This window comes from Peromyscus maniculatus, chromosome 7 (genome assembly GCF_049852395.1).
Source record: "Peromyscus maniculatus bairdii isolate BWxNUB_F1_BW_parent chromosome 7, HU_Pman_BW_mat_3.1, whole genome shotgun sequence".
NCBI classification, from domain to species: domain Eukaryota; kingdom Metazoa; phylum Chordata; class Mammalia; order Rodentia; family Cricetidae; genus Peromyscus; species Peromyscus maniculatus.
In genome coordinates, this window is record NC_134858.1 from 67,752,998 (window position 1) to 67,776,650 (window position 23,653).

Sequence of the window (23,653 nt, forward strand, 5' to 3'; positions counted from 1 at the left end):
TTTGGGTAACCCCGCTGACCTTGTGCAAGCTGAAATTAATGAAGAAGGGACATTCCTGAGCTAAGTGAGGGATGTTGAAATTGATGGAAAGAGCATCCATTTATACAGGGAAAAGCTATGAGGCTCCAAAGGCAGAAAACGGGCTTATTCCTCTGCGATGGTTGGAAGCAGAGTAGCAAAGTCATGTCATTCAGTGGTCCCCAAGGATTTCAGTTCTGTGCAGCATGCAATAAAGCAGTATGGGCAGCACTGACCTTGAAGTCTTCAAGCAGAGACGCCTGACATTCTGCATTTTTAGAAGGTAGTGAATCGTGAGCTCACTTCAGGAGTAGTTTCCCTTTAAGAAAAAGAATGAAGTTTTTGGTGCTTTAAAAAAGACAGGGTTCATTCAATGATTTTGGGTTTTTTTGTTTGTTTGTTTGTTTGTTTTTGTTCTTAAAGTGGCTCCAGGCCTGGGGATGTGGCTTAGTTGGTAGGGTGCTTACTTGGCATTCTTGAAGCCCTGGGTTTGATCCCCAGCACCTCACTAATGGAGGATGGTGGCATATACCTGTAACCCTAGCACTGAAGGATGGAGGGTAAGACATTCAGAGCCAGCCTGGGATACAATGAGACGCAGCCTCAGTCAGTCCAGCTGTGGAGTTTCAATGGGTAAAGGCTCTTGCAGAGGTGGGTCTCCAGTCCCCACATGGTGGAAGGCTCTAACCTGTGAGCAACTGTGTGGCCATCACGCTGGCATGTACTCCCCCTCCCCCACATATGAACACAAAAACAAGTAAAAAGAATCTTAAAGATTCAATAAGAAGGGGCTGGAGAGATAGCTCAGTGGTTAAGAGTATTGACTGCTCTTCCAGAGGACCCGGGTTCAATTCCCAGCACCTATATGGCAGCTCACAACTGTCTATAGCTCAAGTTTCAGGGGACCTGAAATTTCCCATGGCAAAACATGAATGCACTTTGAAAAGAAAAATTCAGGAAGAAAGCAAAACCTTGGGACTGGAGAGATGGCTAGTGGCTAAGAGCACTTGTTCCTCCAGAGGACCTGCACTCAGTTCCCAGCACCCAGATGGTGCCTCACAACCATCTGTAACTCCAGCTCAGAGACTCTGATGCTCTCTTCCAACCTCTGCAAGCATCAGGCACACCCATGGTACACATCCATACATGCAGGCAAAACACTTGTAAAATTAAGTCCAAAATTTTTTCTTTAAAAAAAAAAAAAGTGAAGGAGAAGAAGAAAAGCAAGCGATAGACACAGCGGGGCTGGAGAGGGGGCTCAGCAGTTAAAGCACCTGCTGCTCTTCCAAAGGACCTAGGTTCAGTTCCCAGCTCCCAAGTCAGGTGGCTCACAGCTGTCTGTGACCCTAGCTCCAGGGAATCACGATCCCTCTTCTGGCCTCCACAGGCACCCATACATATAAATAAATAAATTTTCAGGGGCTGGAGAGATGGCTCAGGGGTTAAGAGCACTGGCTGCTCTTCCAGAGGACCGGGGTTCGATTCCCAGCATCCACACAGCCGCTCACAACGATCTGTAACTCCAGTTCCAGTTCCAGGGGACTTGACAGCCTCACACAGACATATATGCAGGCAAAACACCAATGCACATAAAAATAAATAAATTTTGAAACATAAATAAATAAATTTTCTACACAGAATGGATCCAAGAGGCTTGGCCATTTGCAACACTTACCTCTGTATTAGACTAGATGAGATTATTGTTTACTACTTCTAAACACTGAAGAAGGGTGGGTATGTAGGTTAGTGGTAGAATGCTAGACTTTTATCTGGAGTATTGTTTGATCTCCAGAGTCAGAAAATAATGAGAAGAATATGACAATAGTGATGATGGTAATAATAATAAAGAAACATCTAGGGAAAGACCATGTTTAAAATATATATACATATGGGCATGGTGACACATACCTTTAATCTCAGCACGCTTAGGCAGAAGCAGAAGGATCTCTGTGAGTTTGAGGCCAGCCTGGTCTACAGAGTGAGTTCCAGGACAGCCAGGGTTGTTGCACAGACAAATCCTGTCTTGAAAAACAAAAACAACATCAACTGGGAAAAAAAGGAAGAAAACTCGTATTGGTTTAAATCAGAACACTGTATAACTAGGATGGCAAAAGGTCTCAGTGGCTAACAGAGCGTGTCGTCAGTTCTGAGGACCTGAGTGTGATGCTCAAGGTCCACGTGGCGGGAGGAGAGAGCTGACTCACTTGGGTTGTTCTCAGACTTCCATGCTCACACCATGGCATGTGAGGGCACACACTCATCCGTGTGCATGTGCACACACTCAGATAAGCACAAATGCACTTTACTTTCAACATATATATACATTTCCATACATTTCTTTCAATAGTTACTACATATTACATTGTCCTACTGAAATTCTATTCAACATCACACTTTCAAATCATCATCCAAATATTTAGGGGAAGAACAATGTATAAAGTTGAGTTAAACTTTTTATGCAGTTTTTTTCAAAGGTTTATTTATTTCATAAAGTGTTCTGTCTGCATGTATGCCTGCAGGCCAGAAGAGGGCACCAGATCTCATTACAGATGGTTGGGAGCCACCCTGTGGTTGCTGGGAATTGAACTCAGGACCTCTGGAAGAACAACCAGTGCTCTAAACCACTGAGCCATCTCTCCAGCCCACAGTTGTGATTCTTATTTCCTTTAGTTTTCTGTGGTGCTGGTGATCCATCCCTCATGCATTCCGAGCATACACTTCTCTGTTCAGATGTTCCCTACGTCCACATGTGTAATCCTTATTAGATTTCAAAAAAGGTCTCTTATGGCTCAGGCTGGCCTTGAACTTCCTGTGCAGCTAGGACGAGCTTGAATTTGTAACCTGTCTCCACTTCCCAGTGTATACTCTGGGATTACAGGAGTATACCACCACACCCAGTTTATATGATGCTGGAGACTGAGCTAGGTAAGTACTACATCAACTACATCCCCAGCCCTGGAATCCTTGCGTTCCATAAAAACCAATAATTTTCCCCAGGAGCCTGGGTTTGGAGAGGGTTGGGGTTTTCTAAGCATGCTTCTGTTCCCCCAGGCCTGTATTCTGGAAGCCTTCCTCCTGTGGACCCTGCTGCTGAAGGAACATGGTCTGTGAGACAAGAGCTGAGCTGCAGAGCCAGGTGGATCTGTGGATCCGCTGCAGCATTTGCTTGGACGAGGTACTTCAAACTTTCTCAATTTCGTTTTCATTTGAGACCGTGCCTCTCTGTGCCACCCTGGTCTGATCTCACCGTGTAGACCAGGCTGGCCTTGAACCCTCCGAGATTTATGTGCCTCTGTCATCTCAGTGTGGGGATGAAAAGCCAGCTCAGTTTAGGTTTCTTGACTTCTAATGGAACTGACAAGGTTGTAGGGAAGATTAAGCACGATCCTGCTGATACCATACAAACTTAACCAGAGACACCAGTGAAGACAGAAATGGGGTGGGGGAATTAAACAGGACAGTCCCCATGATGTGACAAGCCTGTTTCCTTAGCTCCTGTTGCAGGCTTTCCCCTAATGATTTTTTTTTCTTAACTTTGTTATGAATGCCTGTGGAGTATTCTTTCATGCTATTGCCATGGAAACTAGTTTTCTTGCCTGATCTTATTTTCTGGCTGGCTATTTTATCCTTCCCCCTAAATGTATTAGTGAGAATTGTTTTTAAAATCAGTATTTATTCATATAATATATTTTCATATAAAATTTATTTTTGTCGTCGGGTAGTGGCGGTGGTGGTGCATGCCTTTAATCCCAACATTCAGGAGGCAGAGGCAGGTGGATCTCTGTGAGTTCAAGACCAGCAGGATCTACAAGAGGGAATTCCAGGACAGCCAGGACTGCTTCACAGAGAAACCCTGTCTCGAAAAACCAACAAAACAAGTAATATTTTTTCCTTTGCATTCAGGCTCAGTGCAGTTAATCATGCTAAGGTGTGACTGGGGCTCTCATCTGAACAGCACCATCATATGTCTGGGCGGGGAGGGGGGATGGGAGGGGGGACGGGAGAGGAGAGGGGGAAGGGGGGGATGGGAGGGGGGACGGACAGATGACACACGACGACGATGCACATTTACCCGAACAGTGTCACCATGTGTCTGGAGTAAGTTTTACAGTCAGGAAAGAGGCTACCAAGCTCCCAAGGCTTTGGGTGAAATTCCCGGGGCTGGCTGTGTGGGTTGCTCAGGCGTGGAGTACTTTGTTAACATGACCTGTTCTGTAGCACCACACAACAGAAGTCTGACAGTGTATTTATTTCTGAGGTTTCTGAAAAACAGATACATGTCAGGAAAAGTATTCATTTTAAAAGTTGTGTTGTTGGTGGTTGGTGGTGGCGCACGCTTTTAATCCCAGCATTCAAGAGGCAGGCAGATCTCTGTGAGTTCAAGGCCAGCCTGATCTATAGAGGCTAGGACAGTTAGTTCTGTAACACAGAGGAACCTCTGTCTTGAAAAACAAAACAAAACAAAAACAAAAGTTGTGTTGTTGGTTAGTTATTTGTCAACTCTGACCAAGGTCATCTGAGGAGAGGGACCCCCGCTTGAGAAAATGTTTCTCTAAGACGGGTTTGTAATCAAGTCTGTGGGGGCACTTTGTTGACCAATGATTGATTTGGGAGGGTCCCGCCCACTGTGGGCGGTGCCACCCCTTGGCAAGTGGTCCTGGGCTGTAGGAGAAAGCAGCTGAAGCAAGCCGTGACGAACAAGACAGGAAGCAGCACTCCTCCGCGTCCTTCCAGGTTCCTGACTTGAGTTGCTGCCTGCCTTGCCTTCTTTATAGACTTCAACTGTAAGCTAAAATAAACCTTTTTCTCCACAGGTTGCTTTAGCCACGGTGTTTTGTCACAGCAAAAGAACACACTAGAACAAAAGTCAGGCTTTTCGAGACAGAGTTTCTCTGTGTAGCTTTGCGCCTTTCCTGGAACTCACTCTGTAGCCCAGGCTGGCCTCGAACTCACAGAGATTCTCCTGGCTTTGCCTCCGGAGTGCTGGGATTAAAGGTGTGCGCCCCCACTGCCCAGCTGATTTCTAAAACCTTGAAGATTCATTAGAATGTTTAACACGTCTGTATGTGTCTGTGTTGCCTGCCGTTTGTGTGCAGTACCCACAGAAGCCACAAGAGGGCACTGGGTCCCCTGGAGATGGAGTTACAGGCAGCTCGGGCTGCCTGACGCTGGTGCTGGGAAATGATCTTTGGTCACCTGGAAAAGCAGGAAACATTCCTAACTGCTGAGCCATCTCTCCAGCCCCAAAGATAAGGAGTCTTAAAAACATAATTTGAGACCACACATATGTGATCGTTCAGTGGATAAAGGCCAGTTCCTGAAAGCTGACTCTTGATTCTTCTCTCTCTCTCTCTCTCTCTCTCTCTCTCTCTCTCTCTCTCTCTCTCTCTCTCTCTCTCTCTCTCTCTCTCTCATGCACACACTCGCAAATGTAATTTCAAAAGAAATTCATTATATTAAAGCAAAAAAAGTTAGAAGAAAAAAATAACTTGGTGAAAGATCTGGAGTTTCTATATAATCTCTCATTCAAACTAAACTAAAGCTTTTGAGTAAGAAAGGCACCATTGATAAATTTATCTAAAGCGTGTAGTTTCATCACTTGGGAGGCTGACGCAGGTCTGTTGTCTGAGATGAGGAGGTCAAGGCCAGTCTCAGGACATAGTGCGACCCTCACCCCCACCACAGAGAAACCAAAAGTAAGTGAAGAAAAGGCACAGACTGGGGGTCCCCAAGTCAAACCAAAGCTGGTGACCACAGTAGCCCAAACTGACACTGGGCCTCCCTGAGTGGAGCGGTCCCAAGGGGATCTTTGGTGAAATTAGCCGCTGGATCACATGATCACATATGGTTGATTCTACACTCAAACAGAGACAAAGGCCTAGGCAGCCATGATGAAGGAGACCAAGAGGAACCTTGGTCACGTTGGGCCATCAGAGCATTCCTGGAATGTCACAAAAGCTCAGGCATCGGTACCCACAACTCTACATGCAGTTTAGAGGCTACGCCTCCTAATCTTACTCGATGTGGGGGGGGGGTTGGGGGGGAGTGAGGAAATCAATCGCCAATGTGGACCACGTTCCCATGTGTTTAATTTCACACTCATGTCAGAATGTTTTATAACTGAGGGAATTGAAGCTCTGAAAAATTAAGACTTTACCATCAATTACAAATTGAAGTTTATATGCCAGTTGGTTTAGTTTTATATATATTACAGGCTGGAGGGATAACTCAGTTGAAAGAGTGCTTGCCAGCATGCACGAGACCCTGAGATCCATCCCCTCGAATCACATAACTGGGTGTGCTATTGCACACAGAAACCAGCTCTTGGAAGGTAGAGGCAGAAGGATCAGAAGTTCAAGATCACCAGGTGGCGGTGGAGCATGCCTTTAGTCCCAGCACTCTGGAGGCAGAGCCAGGCAGATTTCTGTGAGTTCGAGGCCAGCCTGGTCTACAGAGCGAGATCCAGGACAGGTACTAAAACTACACAGAGAAACCCTGTCTCGAAGAAAAAAAAAAAGTTCAAGATCATCCTGGGTTATATAGGCATGTTTGGGGCCAGCCTGGGCTTCACGAGACCTTGTCTCAAGAAGACAAACTAAAATCTAGAAAAGGATGATGCAAAGCTCTCTTCGTCTTTTTTTTTTTTTTTTTAAGACAACAGTTCCACATAGCCCAGACTGGCTTCAAATTCACTGTGTAGCTGAGGATAACCTTTAACTCCTGATCCTTCTGCCTCTATATCCCAAATATAGTATATGGTATAACAGGCATGGACCACTTCACACAGTTTGTGATGCACTGCGTCTTTAACCCAGGGCTCAGGCAGGTTTGCCACCCATTGAGCTATATCCCTAGCCCCTAAAAATTTTTTAAATTGCTTTAAAAAAAAAAACTCCATTAGTAGGAAAAAAAACCCCTCAAATAGTAATAAAATTGACAATTAGTCTCAAGGCTTTTGTTGTTGTTGTTGTTTTCAAGACAAGGTTTACCCTGTGTAGCTTTGCACCTTTCCTGGAACTCATTCTGTAGCCCAGGCTGGCCTCAAACTCACAGAGATCCGCCTGGCTCTGCCTCCCGAGTGCTGGGATTAAAGGTGTGTGCCACCACTGCCCGGCTTCAAGGCAATTTTTAATACATCCCAAATGAATAGACTACTGATAAGTAATGCCCCAATATTAATACAGGAGAATTTTTTGGGTTCAAGATCAGCCTGGACCAGATAGATGATGGATAGGTAGGTAGATAGATAGATAGATAGATAGATAGATAGATAGATAGATAGATAGATAGATAGACAGACAGGTAGAGAGATTTTCAGCTTCTCATTGTACTCAGCTCCTAATGAGGCTGTCCCATGGACAGGATGGTACCTCAGGCATGTATCATTATTTTGAACCTAAAACTTGGTGTTCCTCATATTCTTTGAAAGCTCAGCTTTTCCCTTTGGCAATCTCTGCTCTTGAGTTCTTAAACTGCCTTCTAGTTCTCTGAAGGTGGCACACCCCTGTGACATAAGGTGTCAGGTCTGGGCGCAGAGGCCACACCTGGTGTGTCCAGGCTTGACAGGTTCTGAGCTGTTTCCTGTCATTTCGTCCTGAGCGTGTGGCCGTTCCTTGTACAAACCTTTGGTCTCTTCTTCTCTTCATTTTCACTTTCAATTCTATTTTGTTTGTTTTTTTGTCCTAATGGCTCTCATTCTTACCCGGGCTGGCCTGGACCTCCTGGGCTGAAGCAATCCTCCTGCCCCAGCTTCCAGAATACCTGAACACGTGTGCACCACTATACCTGCTCTTGTTTTGAGTGTGTATGTGTGGGGGTGGGCATGTGGACACACATGTAGAAGCCAGAGCCATTTACTTTTGAAAGAAATATTTGAATTACTTTATTTTATGTGAAGGATTGTTTTGCCTGCATGTATCTATGTGTAGCACATGCACACAATGCCCCAAGAGGTCAGAAGAGATGGTCAAATGCCTTGGGATTGGAGTAATAAGTGGTTCTAAGCCACCACATAGGTCCTAGACACGAAATTCTGGTCCTCTGGAAGAGCAGCCAGTGATCTTAACTACTGAGCCATCCCTTCAGGTCCCCACCCCCTGAGATAAGGTTTCTCATTGGCCTGGAGCTCGCTGAGTAGGCTGGCTGGCTGGCCAGTGAACTGAGAGCCTTTCTGCCTGTCTCTGCCTCCCCAACATCCCAGGACACCTTTGCTTGTTTTCACCTTGGATTTAATCTAACTCAGGTCCACACACTGGCAAAGCACGTAGGTCCTCCAACTCCACGTGCGCCATCCCCAACTATTGCTTGTTATTATGCCAAAGCATAAAGCCCGCAAAGGTCGGGGTAGTTGTGCCTCTAGTGTCTGGCTTATCTCCTGTGGAAGGAATTCAGTCCCTGTTGCCCTAACAGTGGGAAAAGTTACAAAAATTCAGACAACATGACCACCTTTCAAATTTGTGTTGGGATGAAGTCACGTGCTGCCAGGCCTGACCACCTGAGTTCAATCCCTGGGACCCCCATGGTGGAAGGAGAGAATCAGGTCCCACAAGCTGTCTGATGAATTCCACACAGGTTGTCCTCCGAACGCCACACATGTTCAGAGGCATGCATGCACCCTGTATTTTATTTTAAGAATTGATGTAATTCACACACCATACATAAGATTGTTTGAAAAAGGTACAATTCAGTCGTTTTGGGTATAGTCACAGTTTTACTGGCATCATCAGTACCTCCGGGACATCCTTGGACCACCCCTCCGGAGACAAAGCTCCTTTGTTCCGTTAGCAGTCTCTCCACACTCCATCCTCCGCCCCACAAGAAGCCAAGGACTGCTACTCTCTCCCTCTGTGGGTTCCTACCTACCGCTGTCCCACACATGGAATTGTGCTTTGTGAACTTTGGCCCTGACCTTTCGCTTAACTACTTTTCCCAGGTCCTTCTCTCTTGCAGGGTGTATCAGCCATTTACTCCCTTCCCTGGCTTGGTCGTAGTCCTCTGTAAGGTATGCACCACGTTAAAACAAACAAACAAACCGCAAAACCCTTCCTAGCCAAGATTTTTTGACTATCGCGACCCTAGGTTCCTAGATTCACGTGAAGGGTGACGATCAAATCTCACGATTTTCTGTACCTTGGAACTTTCAGGCTCTTCTTCCTCGGACACTGGGAGCGCAGCCCGGTGGTGACCCTGCGAGTGTACTTCCTCAGCTCTCTCTACACAAGGCACCAGACTCCCTAATCCTGTTGAGGAATCTGCGTCCCCTTCTCTCCTAGGCTACCTGGTTTCCTGAAACCGGACACCGCAGAGGACAGAGCTCTCTCTATTCTTGTTTCCCAAGGAAATTAATTCAGGTATAAAGAACGGGTGGAGGAAATATTTTCGACTTTCCTTACGATCCAGAAAGGAAAAAAAAAAAAAGGATTTCCTTTGGACTGCGGCCACGATTCTGATCTTTTATGCAGATAAAGTATTTCTTTAAAAAAAAAAAAAAAAAAACTTCTAGGAAAATCATGCGACTTGGGAGCTAAATCGATGTTAAGTTTCTCCTTAAAGGGAAGAGACACGTGAGCAGTTTCCTAGTCTCCCCGAGTGTTTTCATCCCCTCGGTTTGGGGGTGTTTCCCTAGGGACGACTAGGACAGCGGCAGCCGGCTCTGCTAGCTAGTGAGGCCGCAGGACTACAGGATCCAGAGTCCTTTGGAAACTTGTAGTTCCACGCTCGTTGGTTACCTCGGCTTCCCTGAGGAGTGACGCTGTGAAAACAAACTCTGATTGGTCCGGCCTGGGCTGAATTCTCCATTTATGGACAGATTGCCCGGCCCGAGCCCAGGCTGAGCCAGAAAAGAGTTCGGAGTAAGTGTTAGGAGAAAGAGGGTCCAGGCAGGGCAGCTGGACAAGCAGTCCCGCGGAGCGCATCGGGTGCATCTCTAGACAGCTGGGGATCGCCAGGTCCGAGTGTGCACCAGGTCTGCTAAGTCTTGCCTCACCTAGCGTCTCGGATCCCGCCTGGATGGAGTCCTATCTGGGTTTCCATTGGCTCCTGTGAGTTCTTGGGTGTCTGGAGCTTGTTTTTTTGGCGAAGGGAACCAACTTTTGAAGTTCGCCCAGGAGACTGCGTTCCAACCCCAGTGCCTAGGCAGCGGGACCCGGCGGAGGCGCGACCGCGGCGGGAGTCACCATGGTGAGTTGGCTGCGCCGCGTCCCTGGACGCCTGACCCTGAGATGGGGCAGGAAGCCCCGGAGCGGGGCACCTACCTTGGGCACGCTGCCCAGGCCAGGGGGTGGAGAAGGTGGATGCGGGAGTATGCACTTCTGGAGCGCCGATTTCCTGCTGTTTGCTGCAAACCCGGTCTTGGCGGGGAAGAGGGACTGAGGCGGGCAGGGAAAACTCTCTGAAGTGGCTTTCCGCGCCGGGAAAGTTTTGGTGGCAGTGTGGCTGTGGCTGGCAGCTGTCGGAAGCCAGGGCGTGAGCCCATCTGTTTTCACCGACACAGCCACGGGACGGGGACCCTTTTCTCCTTCAAGGAAGGTTGGGGGGGCACGCCTGTGTCCCTCCGGTCCCCTCCCCTGGGCGGGCACCAGCGTGAACTCCTTGGCTGGCTGATCCCGCAGCTGTCCCCCTGGCATCGGGGAGGACCCAGGCAGCCCCGTCTGCACTGATAATGGGCCGCGCGCCTGCACAAAGGCGGGGTACAGGCGGGGGCGCCAGGTACCGCGGAGCACCTGGCGGTGGCCCGAGCTGCAGGGACCCTGTGACGATGGCGCACAGCGGCAGCCACGCTGGCCCGCAGCCCAGGCCCGTAGGGTCCCTGTGTGGGGTAAACACCTCCTGCTGAGGGCCCCACCCGGTCCCCAGCTCCAGAGGACCGCCACCCTGCTTCACACGCCACAAGTCCCCGAGAGCGTCTCTGGTTTTGTTCTTTCCTCGCTTGGCATTTAGGGAGTGTGTGGCATGGACTGCCTCTCTCTAACTCATTTGAGATTTTTGTCGCTCCCCGGAGGAGTCCCCGGCCCAGCCATTCTCTTTTCTCAGTCCCAATAACCTTAGCCACATCCCCTGGGCTTTGCTGTGGTGTAGCTTTACTTCAGAAGGACAAAAGAAAAGATTGTATTTTGGCCAGTCCACCAGGACCAAAAGGAAAAAAGTTTTTTACACTTAAAAAGTTTCTAAAAGGCTTCAAAGTTTCCACACTTGCTTCTCGGTGGAGGAACTTGTCCTCCTGGCTTCGTCGTTGTTTACTGACGGTGAGGGTGAAGCCTCGCGCAGCGCTCGCTTGAGAAAACTGTATCCCAGATCCCAGCGCCAAGCATCAGCGGCACAGGCCGGGCAGAGCCCACATTAGTTTAGACGCAGCCCCTGCCCGGGCGCTGTTTATTCAAAAGGATGATTTAAAACAAAGGAAACCTTTAAAAGGCATCCTGGCCCCAAGCTTTTACTTTTTACATAGTTCAAAATGATGTCACCTTTTGCTCCCGAGAGAGAATACTTCATTTATAAATACGCTTCCTCCTTCAGTTTTGAGGTTTCAGAAGTCAGTTCACGCTCCGTGTACCCTGAGCTGCGGTTGGGTGCAGTTTGGGGGTGTGTGTGTGTGTCTCTGACCACTTGAACTTGAGCAGTATGATAGTCCTGGTGCCTAAGAATTGCTGTAATTACTTTCCATGGTTCAATATTTCTAAAAAAAAAAAAAAAATCAATGCGTTTATGTCAAGGACTAAAAAGAATTTCACTGAACCTAACTGTGTATGTGGTACCTTGAGAAAATGAACTTCCTTTGTTAAACTCACTTTTTTTTAATCTGGGTAGATCCCCAATTAGTCTGTGTCATTTCCAGAGACGTGGGAAAACACGCTCAGTTTAGCTCCTTGCAGCTGGAGTAGCTAGTTGATCCCATCAGATGTGGAGGAGGTGTGTCTTAGAGTTCTTTTCATGCCTGTGTAGACAGGGTCTAGTCACCTCCTGTGGGCTCCCTGCCATCAGTACAGATGGGCATGTGAAGGGCCACTAGGAGGCTATCTGTACTTCAGATATGGATGCCTGGGCCACAATTCACTACTCAGAAAAGCCGAAGCAGCTGCCTGTCCTGAAATAGATGTGCCATGGACAGAACTCTGGTGTCTAGAGTCCTTTGGACAGAAATTAAAGGGATTGTTTCTTCCAGGACTTGAAAGTTTGAGTGAGCTTATCAGCTGTGTGGAGTTGCCTGAGAACAGAGTACCCACATCTCGGATAGTTAGGAGCCCAGTGAGAATGCTCAGTGTTTATGTAAGAACTCTTAAGGCTGAATGGAACTTCTGTGCTCTGCATTTGTCTGGGCCTGCCCAGTTGAATCCCTCAGCTGCTCAGGACAGGAAGGGATGGGCCATTACCCTTGGTGGGTGTGGCCAAGAGTTAGCACAGAGCACAGGCCCTTGGCCATGCCGCAGGAAGAACACCTGTACTGTGAACTCTTCTTCCTTGTGTTTGTGTGACGCCTACTCTTGATTGGCAAGCTGATGGGATTCAGGATCATCACAGAACGAAACCTCTGGGCGTATCTGAGAGTTTCTAGCTGAGGTTACTAGAGGCTGGAAGACCCATTCTTTACATGGTGGCACCCGATCCATGGACTGTGGTCCCAGGCTGAATAAAAAAGGAAAATGGGAGCTGAGCACCAGCGGTTGTCTCTGTTTCCTGCCTGGCGGTACAGGAATGTGACGGCTGCCTCTAGTGTTGGCCACCATGCCTCTTCCGAGTTGATTGGACTGCATCCCCTCTAACTGTCAGCTCAGACAAGCCCTTCCCGGAGTTACATATGTCAGGGTAATTTGTCACAATAAGAAAAGTAACTGGTCTGGAGAGATGCCTCAGAGGTTAAGAGCACCGACTGCTCTTCCAGAGGTCCTGAGTTCAATTCCCAGTAACCACATGGTGGATCACAACCATCTGTAATGAGATCTGGCGCCCTCTTCTGTATACATAATAAATAAATAAATCAAAAAAGAATTAAAAAAAAAAGAAAAGTAACTAATTGTGTGTGTGTGTGTGTGTGTGTGTGTGTGTGAGAGAGAGAGAGAGAGAGAGAGAGAGAGAGAGCTTTTCAGGGAGGCCTGGGAGCGAATTAGACTGTCTGTACCTAAGGCCCTATGACTTCCGGGGTGTGTGACCTCATGATGAAAATTCACTTCAGATTCATGAATACCATGTACAGCTCACTTCTCCCTCATGAATGCTAACTATGGGACACTAGCGCATCTTGGGAACCCCAGACTCTATTACCAGGCCATCGTTATTGTTACCCTTTTCATTAGGAGACTTGAAGAGGTGGAAAAAAAAAAACAACCCAAACAAACTCATCCCCATACGTCATCGTATCTGGGTGGGTGTTGATTAGAAGAGTCTACAAATCTCCTGTTGGCTCTAATAAATAGCAGTGTATGACTTCCTTCATGGACCCTGGCTTTGTCGTCTGTGACAGGAAAGTTCCGTTGGTGGCCATGGTCTGTTTGCTGTGTGATAGACTAAAACCTATGTATGTGTGTCTGCTTTCTACTTTGGCCCCAGAAAGTATGATTCATGGGGTTTCTGTGAACCAAGTTTGCAGAGGTGACTGAGTAAGTCTCACTTGGCCATTGTCTTTGCAAGGGTCTAATCTATAGTTCCTTTTCTATACTGCTTATTATACCTCAGGCACTAGCAGGTGTAGCACACACAAACACAGCACTGATTTGTTTATTTATTTTGGTGGGATGTGATTTCTCTGTGTAGCCTTGGCTGTCCTGGAACTTGCTCTGTAGACCAGGATGGACTCGAACTCAGAGATCTGCCTGCCTCTGCCTCCCGAGTGTTGGGATCAAAGGTGTTGACCACCACATCTGGCTGCAGCACTAACTTGTAACTTAGGGATCTGGTAGACAGCTGACCCTGGGTAAGTTAGGTTCCCCAGGGTAGAGGCTGGTGTGTATTTAACAAGCCTGGAATCCATTTGGAAGGTTTTCAGGGAAGTCAATCTAGTTCGTTTCCATTGATTAGTTTATCAGATTCCAGAAGTCCCCTGGCCAAAATGATGCAATTCAGCTAAACTGGAGAGGAGGGGGTCAGTTTGATGGCCAAGGGAAGGTTAAGGAAAAGGCTGGTTGAGAATGCTTCTCAGTCAGGGTGAGTGCAGTGAGCCAGCCTAGGACTTCCTCTCTTGGAGGAGAAGCCCGGTTGGGCCCTGGATGGACAGAGATGAGGTATGGGAAGGTGAAGGCCATCCGGTCCCTATCTCTGCTGAAGATTCCGCGGGTAGGAACTCCAGTGACTCTGGAGGCCAAGACACAATCTGTCTTCTGGAGAATAAACAAGGACCACATGTCCCCTGGTTACACTGGTCATGTTACCAGGCTGTCTTGTTGTAGACAAGCAGCACTCTAGATCTCTTGCTGGCACTGCTCATTTGTAAGTTCCCTGATGGTCGCGGAAAGGCCAAGCATGCTCATCTGTGGGTCATCTGCTTGCAGCTGCTACGAGCTCAGTGTGGTGTCCTGGGAACCACAATGCTTCCTTCCTCCATCTACTTGCTAGCCAGAAGGTCTGAACGGCAGCTGCATACCCGGCAATGATGTCAGTGTGCTGTATCCACACCTTCCTTCTCCTGGGGCCTCGCTAGAGAAGGAAGGCGCTTGCCTGGCATCTTGTACCTGCAGAATCTGGCGGCTTACCCAGGGAAAACCCCCGTGCCGCTGCTAATTGGAGCTGTCGGGACACAGTGAAGATGGCTGGCGTGTGAGCGGCCAGGCTGCACTTTCAGCTTCTCTTGTTACCCTTCACCCCTCTGTTTCGGCGAAGGGCCCCAGATCCCGATGCTCCTCGCCCCTTCCCAAGCACAGGAACTTGAGGTGTGTTTCAAGAGTTCTCCTTCAGGCTAGAGAGCAAGCATCTGTAAGCATTTTAGGAACCACAGATTCCTCTGCTCCCGGTGTGTCGTGAAGTCACGTGAGACTAAAGACCAAGTAGTGCTTCTCAGCTACTGGTGAGAGAGGACTAGGGTCCCAGTGCTTGGCAAGGACATGTGGAAGCTTTTTATCGGCATCTCTGTTCAACTGTCCTAATGCTGTGACCCTTTAATACAGTTCCTCATGTTGTGGTGACCCCTCCCCAATCATAAAATTATTTTTGTTGCTACTGTTACAAATCATAATATAAATGTTTTTGCAGATAGAGGGTTGGTGGAGGGGTCACGACCCACAGGTTGAGAACCACTACATTATAGGCCTGTGATATAACATGCAGAAATATTTTGAAACATCTAAACAACTGTAAGATGCTCTAGACCTCACAGTGGGATATGTAGGTACATTCAGTCATGCTTTTCCAGATTTGAATTTGAGTAATTTATATATATTATATATTAATTTATTATTATATAATATATACAATATTTAATATATATTAAAGGGTGTTTTGCCTGTATGTATGTCTGTGTACCATGTCCATGTCCATGCCTGGTGCCTGAGAAGGCAAGCAGAGGGCATCAGAGGCTTTGGAACTGGAGTTACAGATGGCTGTGAGCCATACTATGTGGATACTATGTGGATGCTGGGAATTAAACCTGGGTCTTCTGCAAGAACAACCAATGCTCCTACCTGCTAAGTCATCTCTCCAGACCCATTATTTGCAGATGTGTGTGTGTGTGTGTGTGTGTGTGTGTGTGTGTGTGTGTTATATAGTTAACATATTTGACAAAGATGCAGCAACTTATATTTTTACCATTATGTGATTAATTTTTCTCAATAGTATTTTCTTTTCTTTGTTTTTTTTTTTCTTTTTCTTTTTTCTAAACAGGATCTTAATATGTAGCTCTGGCTGTCCCTGTCCTAGAATTTACTTTGTAGACCAGGCTGTCCTTGAACTCCTAGAGATCTGCCTGCCTCTACCTCCTGAGTGCTGGGATTAAAGGTGTGTGCCACCACTGCTTGGCTTATTTTATTTTCTGTTGATTATTTTTGCAGTGCTGAGGATCCACCCAGTGTATACAGGACGAGCACAGTATCGCCCAACCACATCCCTAGACCCTGATATTTTTATTTCCCACTTTGTTTGGACTTGACATTTACAGAGCAAATAAGAGGTTAAAGGTTAAATGCCAATGGTATTAAAAATAAACATCTTAGACCTTTAAGCTCATTCTGTAATAATAGCAAGCAAATCATGTTCTGAATTTTGTGCTGCAGAATTTATTTTGGCATAGCCAAGAGTTTTTTGGTCATCCTAGCAGAATTTTTTTTAACATATTTTTTTGACAGTTTTATCAAGACAAGCAGAATTTACAGATCGTTTCCTAAAATAATAGCACTGGCTTTGACAAGCCCTGGGCCTTTAACTGTATGTCTACATGGACTTGGCCTTCACTTCTGAGGTCCCGCCTTCAGAACAGCAGTATTGTCATCATTCACAGCCATTTCAGTTTTGTTTTTTTAATTTTTCTCCTTCCACTTTTATCTCTGTGTGTACATGTGTCCGTAGAGGGTGAAAGGCCACTTGCAGGAGTCAGTTCTTTCTTTCTGCTGTGTGGGTCCTGGCGATCAGACTCAGGTTGTCGGGTCTGGGAGTGTCCCTGCCTGTTCAGCTTCTGGCCAGCCCTTCAGGCAGGCACTTTGAATGGTCACTTACGAGCTACAGAAAAAAAGGCCATTTTTAATAGAACCTTCCTTTCTGACCTGAAATACTGCTGGCCATGTGACTGCCATCCTACTCACAGGGTTCTGTGCCTGGTCCCTCCCAGCTTTCTCTTTTCTGCCTCTGAGGAGGGGACACACACCCTCCTGTGGGTGTGCAGTTTTGTGTAGAGCAGGCCGTGGAGGACGAGAGACAGGTAGATAGATCCCTCTCCCTAAGAATTAAATATAAGAGCAGTGCGAAGGCAGTCCTTGATCTCCTGGGTATTTAGAATTCTGACGTGTATTAACATTCACTCGTACCTACCAGTCGTACACGGCATTGTAGAGAGAAAAAGCGTAGGGCGCCCTCTAGAATGCCCAAAAAGAGCTTAAGATTTCTGTCTTAAACTTTCACAGAGAGAGGGGGCCCTGGGGAGACATTCAGTGGATAAGGAGCTTGCGTGCAGACATCAAGACCTGAGCTCAGCTCCCCAGCACCCATGGAAAAGCCTGGTATGGCAGCATTGGTGTGTGTGTGTGGGGGGGGCACTGTTAGGGGTTCACTGGCTGGCCAGTCTAGCTGAAACATGAAGCTCCAATTTGAGTGAAAAAACCATGTTTCAAAAAATAAGGTGGAGTAACTAAGATATCCCTATATCTATTTCTGGCCTCTCCATGTGCCCACACAATGCACACGCAATACACACACACACACACACACACACACACACACACACACACACACACACACACGAAATAAAAACAAAGGAGCCCAATCCTTCATAGAGTAGTCTGGGGCTGGGGATGCAGCGCCGTCAGCAGAATGCTTGCCCTGCATGCCTGCATCCGATTCTCAGCACCACATAGGCCTGGTGTGCTGGTGCATGCCTAGAATTCCAGAACTCAGGTGGTAGATGGACATGGTGATACAGTTCTGCAGGAGGGAGCCCAAGGCTCATCTTTGGCTGTGTAGGGGATTTGAGGCCAATCTGGAATACACGAAACTCTATTTCAAAGAGCAAGGAGCAGGGCTGGAGAAGGAGAGTCGGCCATCCAGTTGAATGACTTTTGAAGGCTCTGGGTTTGGGCTGAGCTGGTGGCTGAGCACACAAATTTTCTTGATCTCAGTCTAAGAAGGGGATGGATTAGAATCTTATTTTCTCAACAGTCTAGACATAACCAAGATAGTTTAGTTTCTGAGCCCTTTCAGGAAGGCCCACTTGAGGATGAAAGCTTGTTATTTTTGATTCATTGCCCCTTAAACTGTAAAAGATTATAAGAAATAAAGTCTGAAGCAATCTCCGGTAATACCATTGCCCTGCAACACAGTAATTATTTTATGTCTCTGGGTTTCCTTCCAATCTATTCTAACACACGCTGTTTTTATGCCGTTGTAATTAAGAAGCAAATATATCACTCATGCTCTGTATTTTTTTTCCCCATTTATTTTATAAATCCTTCACCTTGGTAGACATATTCATGGTTTTTGCTAGTGGAATAATAATTCCATGTAGCCTGATAGCCAAACCTAAATCATAACTGTAGAAAAATCTCCCCCATAAATGTGTACATGGAAAAGTTGTCCTATGCCGGGTGGTGGTGGTGGTGGTGGTGGTGGTGGTGGTGGGCGGCGGCGGCGGCGCATGCCTTTAATCCCAGCACTTAGGAGGCAGAGGCAGGTGGATCTCTGTGAGTTTGAGGCCAGCCTGGGCTACAGAGTGAGTTCAAGGAAAGGCGCAAAGCTACACAGAGAAACCCTGTCTCGAAAACAAAACAAGAAAAGTTGTCCTGGCATTCACTACAACTGCCGTTGTGATAGGCTGCTCATTTTTCTGTGACTCTGGGGATGGGGAGCCCCCTTTTTGGTGTATGTACAGTTGGAACAGGCTTGGGGTATACATACTCTCATATCCCTAGGTTCTGACCTCCAAATGTGTGTTGATGATGTGGAAGCTTACCCCTATGTCCCCCAATCCTGCCACCACCTACAGGGTGGCACAAGACAAGACTTTCAGTTTCTTCTGCAAGTCTCAGCTGAGAGATGCCTTAAACATAGTTTTGGGGGTGGGGGGCAGAGGCTGAGATCTAGAGGTGATGTAAGAATTGGTGAGAGGATGGAGAGAAGCTGAGTCCCTCGGCTGAAACTCTCACTGATCCTGCAGGCCCTACAAGCAATGGAGGATGACGGTGGCCTGCCTAGGCTTGGCTGTCATTGGTGTCAAGGTCTTCTACCCCAATTGCCAGGTCCTGTGGCCTTCCCTGTAGCTGAAAAGGAACGTGTGACCCTTGATGTAGGGAAGATCCTGGTCGGGGGACTCAGTTGAGGGCTGAGTAGTTGCCACTCCCTCACTGTCTGAACAAATGCCTAGTTGTTTCAGGGATGCAGGGACAGGCATCTGGGAGCAGAGCCAGCCTCCCTCTGCATTTTATTTCCTCCCAGGTGCCTTGTTCCGGGGTTCAGCTCTGTCTGTTTTACCGTGCTGGTACCTGCTGCTGGTGTTCCTTGGAGTCTTTCCTCTTCCTCTTAGCCTCTGGAGTCTCCTCTACAATAGTCGAGGGGCAGGCAGAAGGCCAGCCAGGGCACAGTGGCCGCTGGCGTTGCCTTTGAGTCTGGGTTCTCTAGTAGGCTTTGTTCTCCGAGTCTCTCCACCAAAGCTGCTTCCTCCCTGTCTTCCTGCTCCTGTTCCTGCCCTTGCTTTAAAGACAGTCTGTGCAGCCGCAGCTGCCACAGCAAGTCTGTTCCTTCAGGCTCCTCCACTGGCAGCCTGGCAGCCTAGGTCCAGTTTTCCAGCACATTTGCGTGGTTCTCTGTGTCCTCTTTCTCCATCTTTGAATCTTCCACTCCAGGAGCTTGCTTGCAAGTTCATCATGGCTCCCTGGTGATAGTCTGTTTCTTTGGGGTCTAGAAAGTGATCTCTGCCAGGATGCAGGTGCACTAGATGATCTGTTCATTCCAAGCCACATCCTTGAGGGTCCCGAGCATCTTCCCTGACAGATGGGCTTTCCATGTGCCTTACGCCTTTTGTTGAAGGGGACCATGAATTACACCAGGTACTGGCCCATCTTTTTTGGGGGAAGGGGTGGGAGTTGCTTGTTCTTTTGGTTTTTTGAGTCAGGGTTTCTCTGTGTAGCCCTGGCTGTCCTGTAGACCAGGCTGGCCTTGAACTCAGAGATCCACCTGCCTCTGTCTCCTGAGTGCTGGGATTAAAGACGTGTGCCACCACTACCTGGCTTGGCCCACCTTTTTGATAGTCTTGGATTGGAAATCTTCAGGAGTCAGGTCTAATGACAAACACTTATTTACAATTTCTTCCTTTCATTTATCTTGCCCTCCTATTCATTTCTAAAACCCCAGAGAGCTGGTCCAGCTTGTTATTGATCAGTTTTCTTGGCAATACTCTGTACTTCCGGCAACGTCACTTCCTTCAGCCTCTAATATCAGCTGGAGCACAGGGCTCACCTTCTTCATTGGTTACAACTTGTCTCACCTGTTATGTTCTGTGTCCTTTTGATTTCCCTCCCAGGTTGCAGCCTTGGGATTGTAAAATAAGGTTTCTGGAGCCTGAAGGTTGTAGGAGGTTATCTCGATGGGGAGAAATTCAGGCGGCCCCCTCAGGAAATCAGCAACAGTATTAAAATGGCCACAACACACATGGTCAATAGTCATTATGTGCCCTGCTCCTTTCCTGGCTCACCAATACGTCTGCCCTATGTGATGTGAGCTGGGAAGACCCACAGGGCCCATATACCTGTAATATTTATATGCTTTATACTTAAAAAGAGATAGAATGCAAATGTGATTAAATAGCATTGATCTTAGGAGCCTGTACTAGATTATTTCTTTGTTATTCTGTGTGTTTTAACATCTTTTTCCAATTAAGAAAAAAATGCATATAAACACATACATACAATTCTTTGTATAATTTTAGGAGCTGCAGAAAGCTGTGAAGCCCACACAAAACCATTCCTAGAGTTGTGTGTAGCAAATGTTATTTTTGAGATGGATATTAAGGTGAACAGTATATGTTGGACTTCCATTAGGTTATTTTAATTACTTGACGTAGTAAGGTGGCGTCAAGAGTAAGTCCCCACTGAGTGTTGTATAGAGTCTCACCCAGGGCGCGTGTACCATGTTGCTCAGGACTCTAACTTATCATCCATTAGTCATCTTTGCTCCAGCGTGTGTGTGTGTGTGTGTGTGTGTGTGTGTGTGTGTGTGTGTGTGTGTGTGTGTGTGTGCGCGCGCACGCTTGTGTGTTCTTGATGTAACAACTCGTCCCAGACGCTGTGATTTAAATAATAAACTTGTATTATGTCTCAGGATTTTGTGTATTAGCTGGCCAGTTCCCATCTAGACTTCTGTGGTCAGCTGGGGGCTTGGCTGGGAATGCGTGATCCAGGATGGCCTCACTCACCTGCCCGGCAGCTGGCCCACTTTAGCTGCAGCCATGGGATGTCACAGCAGACTAGTGACACCACAGTGTCACTAAGAGCAGCAGGGAGTGTGAGGGCCAGTACACAAAAATGTTCTAAACTTTGTTTGCGTCGTATTTACCGTCGTCCTCACTGGCCCAAACAAGTCACATGTCTGCACCAAGTATCAGTGGAGAATGGATTACCCGAGGCCTGAGATCAAGTTCCTCCACCGCTGCCGCCACCTTTCCTTGATTGACTAACTGAACTGGGGTGGGAGTAATCCCAGAAGGTGCGCCTTTTGAGCTTCTGTGTGCAGCAGACGCTCCAACGTTGCTCCTGACACATCCTCCTGTGGCTTTTTCCAAGGCAGGAAGGCAATTAGAGACCTCTCCGTCTCCTTCCAAAATTGCTTCCTTGTTGTTGAAAAGAAAAGGTCAAAGCGATAGTTAACAACAAAAAGAAAAAGTAGTTTCTGTCTACTAAAGGGAACTCTGTGAAAATAACAAGCATGTAACTGAGCCCAAACTTAGAGTACCCTGAGTCACGCCAAGCCAGACAGACCAACTGGCCTTTTAGACTAAAGACTGGAACTCATTGCCCGTCCAAGGTGAAGACAAGACTTCTTGCTGCCGATGCTGCCTTTCTAGCCAGCACTGAGCTGTCCATGTGGAGAAAAATATTCCTCATGCAGACAAAAATACATATTTTCCTTGGCTGGAAAGCATGTCTCTGGACTATAAGATGATTCTCAAAATAACCTGTCTCTTCCATATCATGTGAGCTACAGAGTGTGCCATCTGCAGGCTCCTGTACAACACAGGGTGGATATAGGATTACGTCATTTTTGTTCAGAGGACCTCAAAAAACCATTAGTCTACAAATCTCTCCATAGTCTCTCTCTCTCTCTCTCTCTCTCTCTCTCTCTCTCTCTCTCTCTCTCTCTCCCTCTCTCCCTCTCTCCCTCTCTCCCTCTCTCCCTCCCCTTTCTTCTGTCCTCCTCTCCTCTCTCTCCCTTTATTTTTATCTCTTTTAATTTTTTTTTTTTTTGAGACAGAGTCTCACTTTGTAGCCCAGGCTGGCCTCCAGCTCACAGTTCCTGCCTTCGTTCCCTGTGCCAGAATTACTAGTGTTGTGGGCATGTGCTGCACCACGCCCACTTCTTTTATTTAGAACTACACCAGTGGAAAGAAAACTGGCTCATGATAACTCCTGACCCATCTCTCTGCTCTCACCTTCCCCAGTCAGAGCTGTCATACATAACATTTCATCCACAAATACTTACTCTATTGGGTTTTAAACCAAGCAAAGTTTGGCACCTGGTGCTCCTTGGCTGGGAAGGAGTATGTCTCCGAGGCGACCAAAGCTGGTGGCTTCCTTTAACTTATAGTAGGAGAGCCCTTGTTTTATAGAATTGTATAGACATCTCTGGTCACTAAAGGGACTTCCCACAGTGTGGTCCAGTGTCATTCACAGGGCGTCTGGCAGTGTACCTTGGCATTTGCTATCAAGGTCTAGAGGACAGGGTGTTTCCCTGGTCCTGCAATCTCAGCTCCACTCAGGCACTACATTTAGGTGTAAATGGTAGGGAAAAGGTTGGTAGTTCTTAGCTTCTTCGTCCCTCCTCATTTGTGCCAGCATCAGCTGTGAAAAGAATGCCTAATTCTATGAGTGATCAGATGACCTTAAATATAGAATATGTCAGGTTAGAAATGTATTGGAAGTTGGTGTGGGGCCATGACTCCAGTGGTAAGAGTGAGGACCTGAGTTCAGATGCCTAGGACCCAGGTAAAAAGTCAAGTGTGGCCACATGTGTGCCTATAACTCCAGCACTGGGGGGAGGCAGAAGGAGGGAAGAAGATCTCCAGAGTTTCTGGCTACCAGCCTAGCTTCAAATCCCATAAGAGGCCTTGTCTTTGGGGAATTAGATAGAGCCATAGAGCATGATGCCTGATGTCTTCCTCTGGCCATGCCCATTACACACACACACACACACACACACACACACACACACACACAGAAAGAGAGAGAGAGAGAGAGAGAGAGAGAGAGAGAGAGAGAGAGAGAGAGAGAGAGAGAGAGAGAGAACTATCCAGAAACTACTAGAGAGGCATCTGTGAAATCTATGTTCATATTTACATTTTTTTTCCTAGAAAGAAGGTCCATAAATCCTCAAAATAGCCAGTGGTGGTGCACGCCTTTAATCCCAGCACTTGGGAGGCAGAGCCAGGCAGATCTCTGTGAGTTCAAGGCCAGCCTGGTCTACAGAGTGAGATCCAGGACAGGCAGGCACAAAGCTTACACAGAGAAACCCTGTCTCGAAAAACTTAAAAAAAAAAAAAAAAAAAATCCTCAAAATGGTCTTTGACCTCCCCAAGTAAGCCTCTGGTACCCAGATAATTTTAAGTGGCCTGTCTTCCATCCCTAGGTCACTTAACAACTTAATAGCAGAGTTGACCCTGGAATCCCAGTCTGCTGACTCACAGTCTAGGCCCATTTTAAACCTGCACTGACTGGAAATGCTTGGAGATAGAGCGTAATAAAGAGGAGGGAGAAGGGAATTGAAAGTAAGTAGTCAGTTAAATTAACTTTTGGGGGTCAAT

At 47.1% G+C, this 23,653-nt stretch overlaps 1 protein-coding gene across 1 annotated transcript in view; it reads left to right on the top strand.

The window, feature by feature from the left end:
• The first annotated feature begins 9,834 nt into the window (after window positions 1-9,834).
• The window catches only part of Myo1e (myosin IE), a 205,342-nt gene continuing 191,523 nt past the window's right edge, over window positions 9,835-23,653 (top strand). The window contains exon 1 of the mRNA XM_006979281.3: window positions 9,835-10,197. Within this exon, the coding sequence (XP_006979343.1) occupies window positions 10,195-10,197 (3 nt within the window). The 5' untranslated portion in view covers window positions 9,835-10,194. The remainder of the gene's footprint in view (window positions 10,198-23,653) is intronic.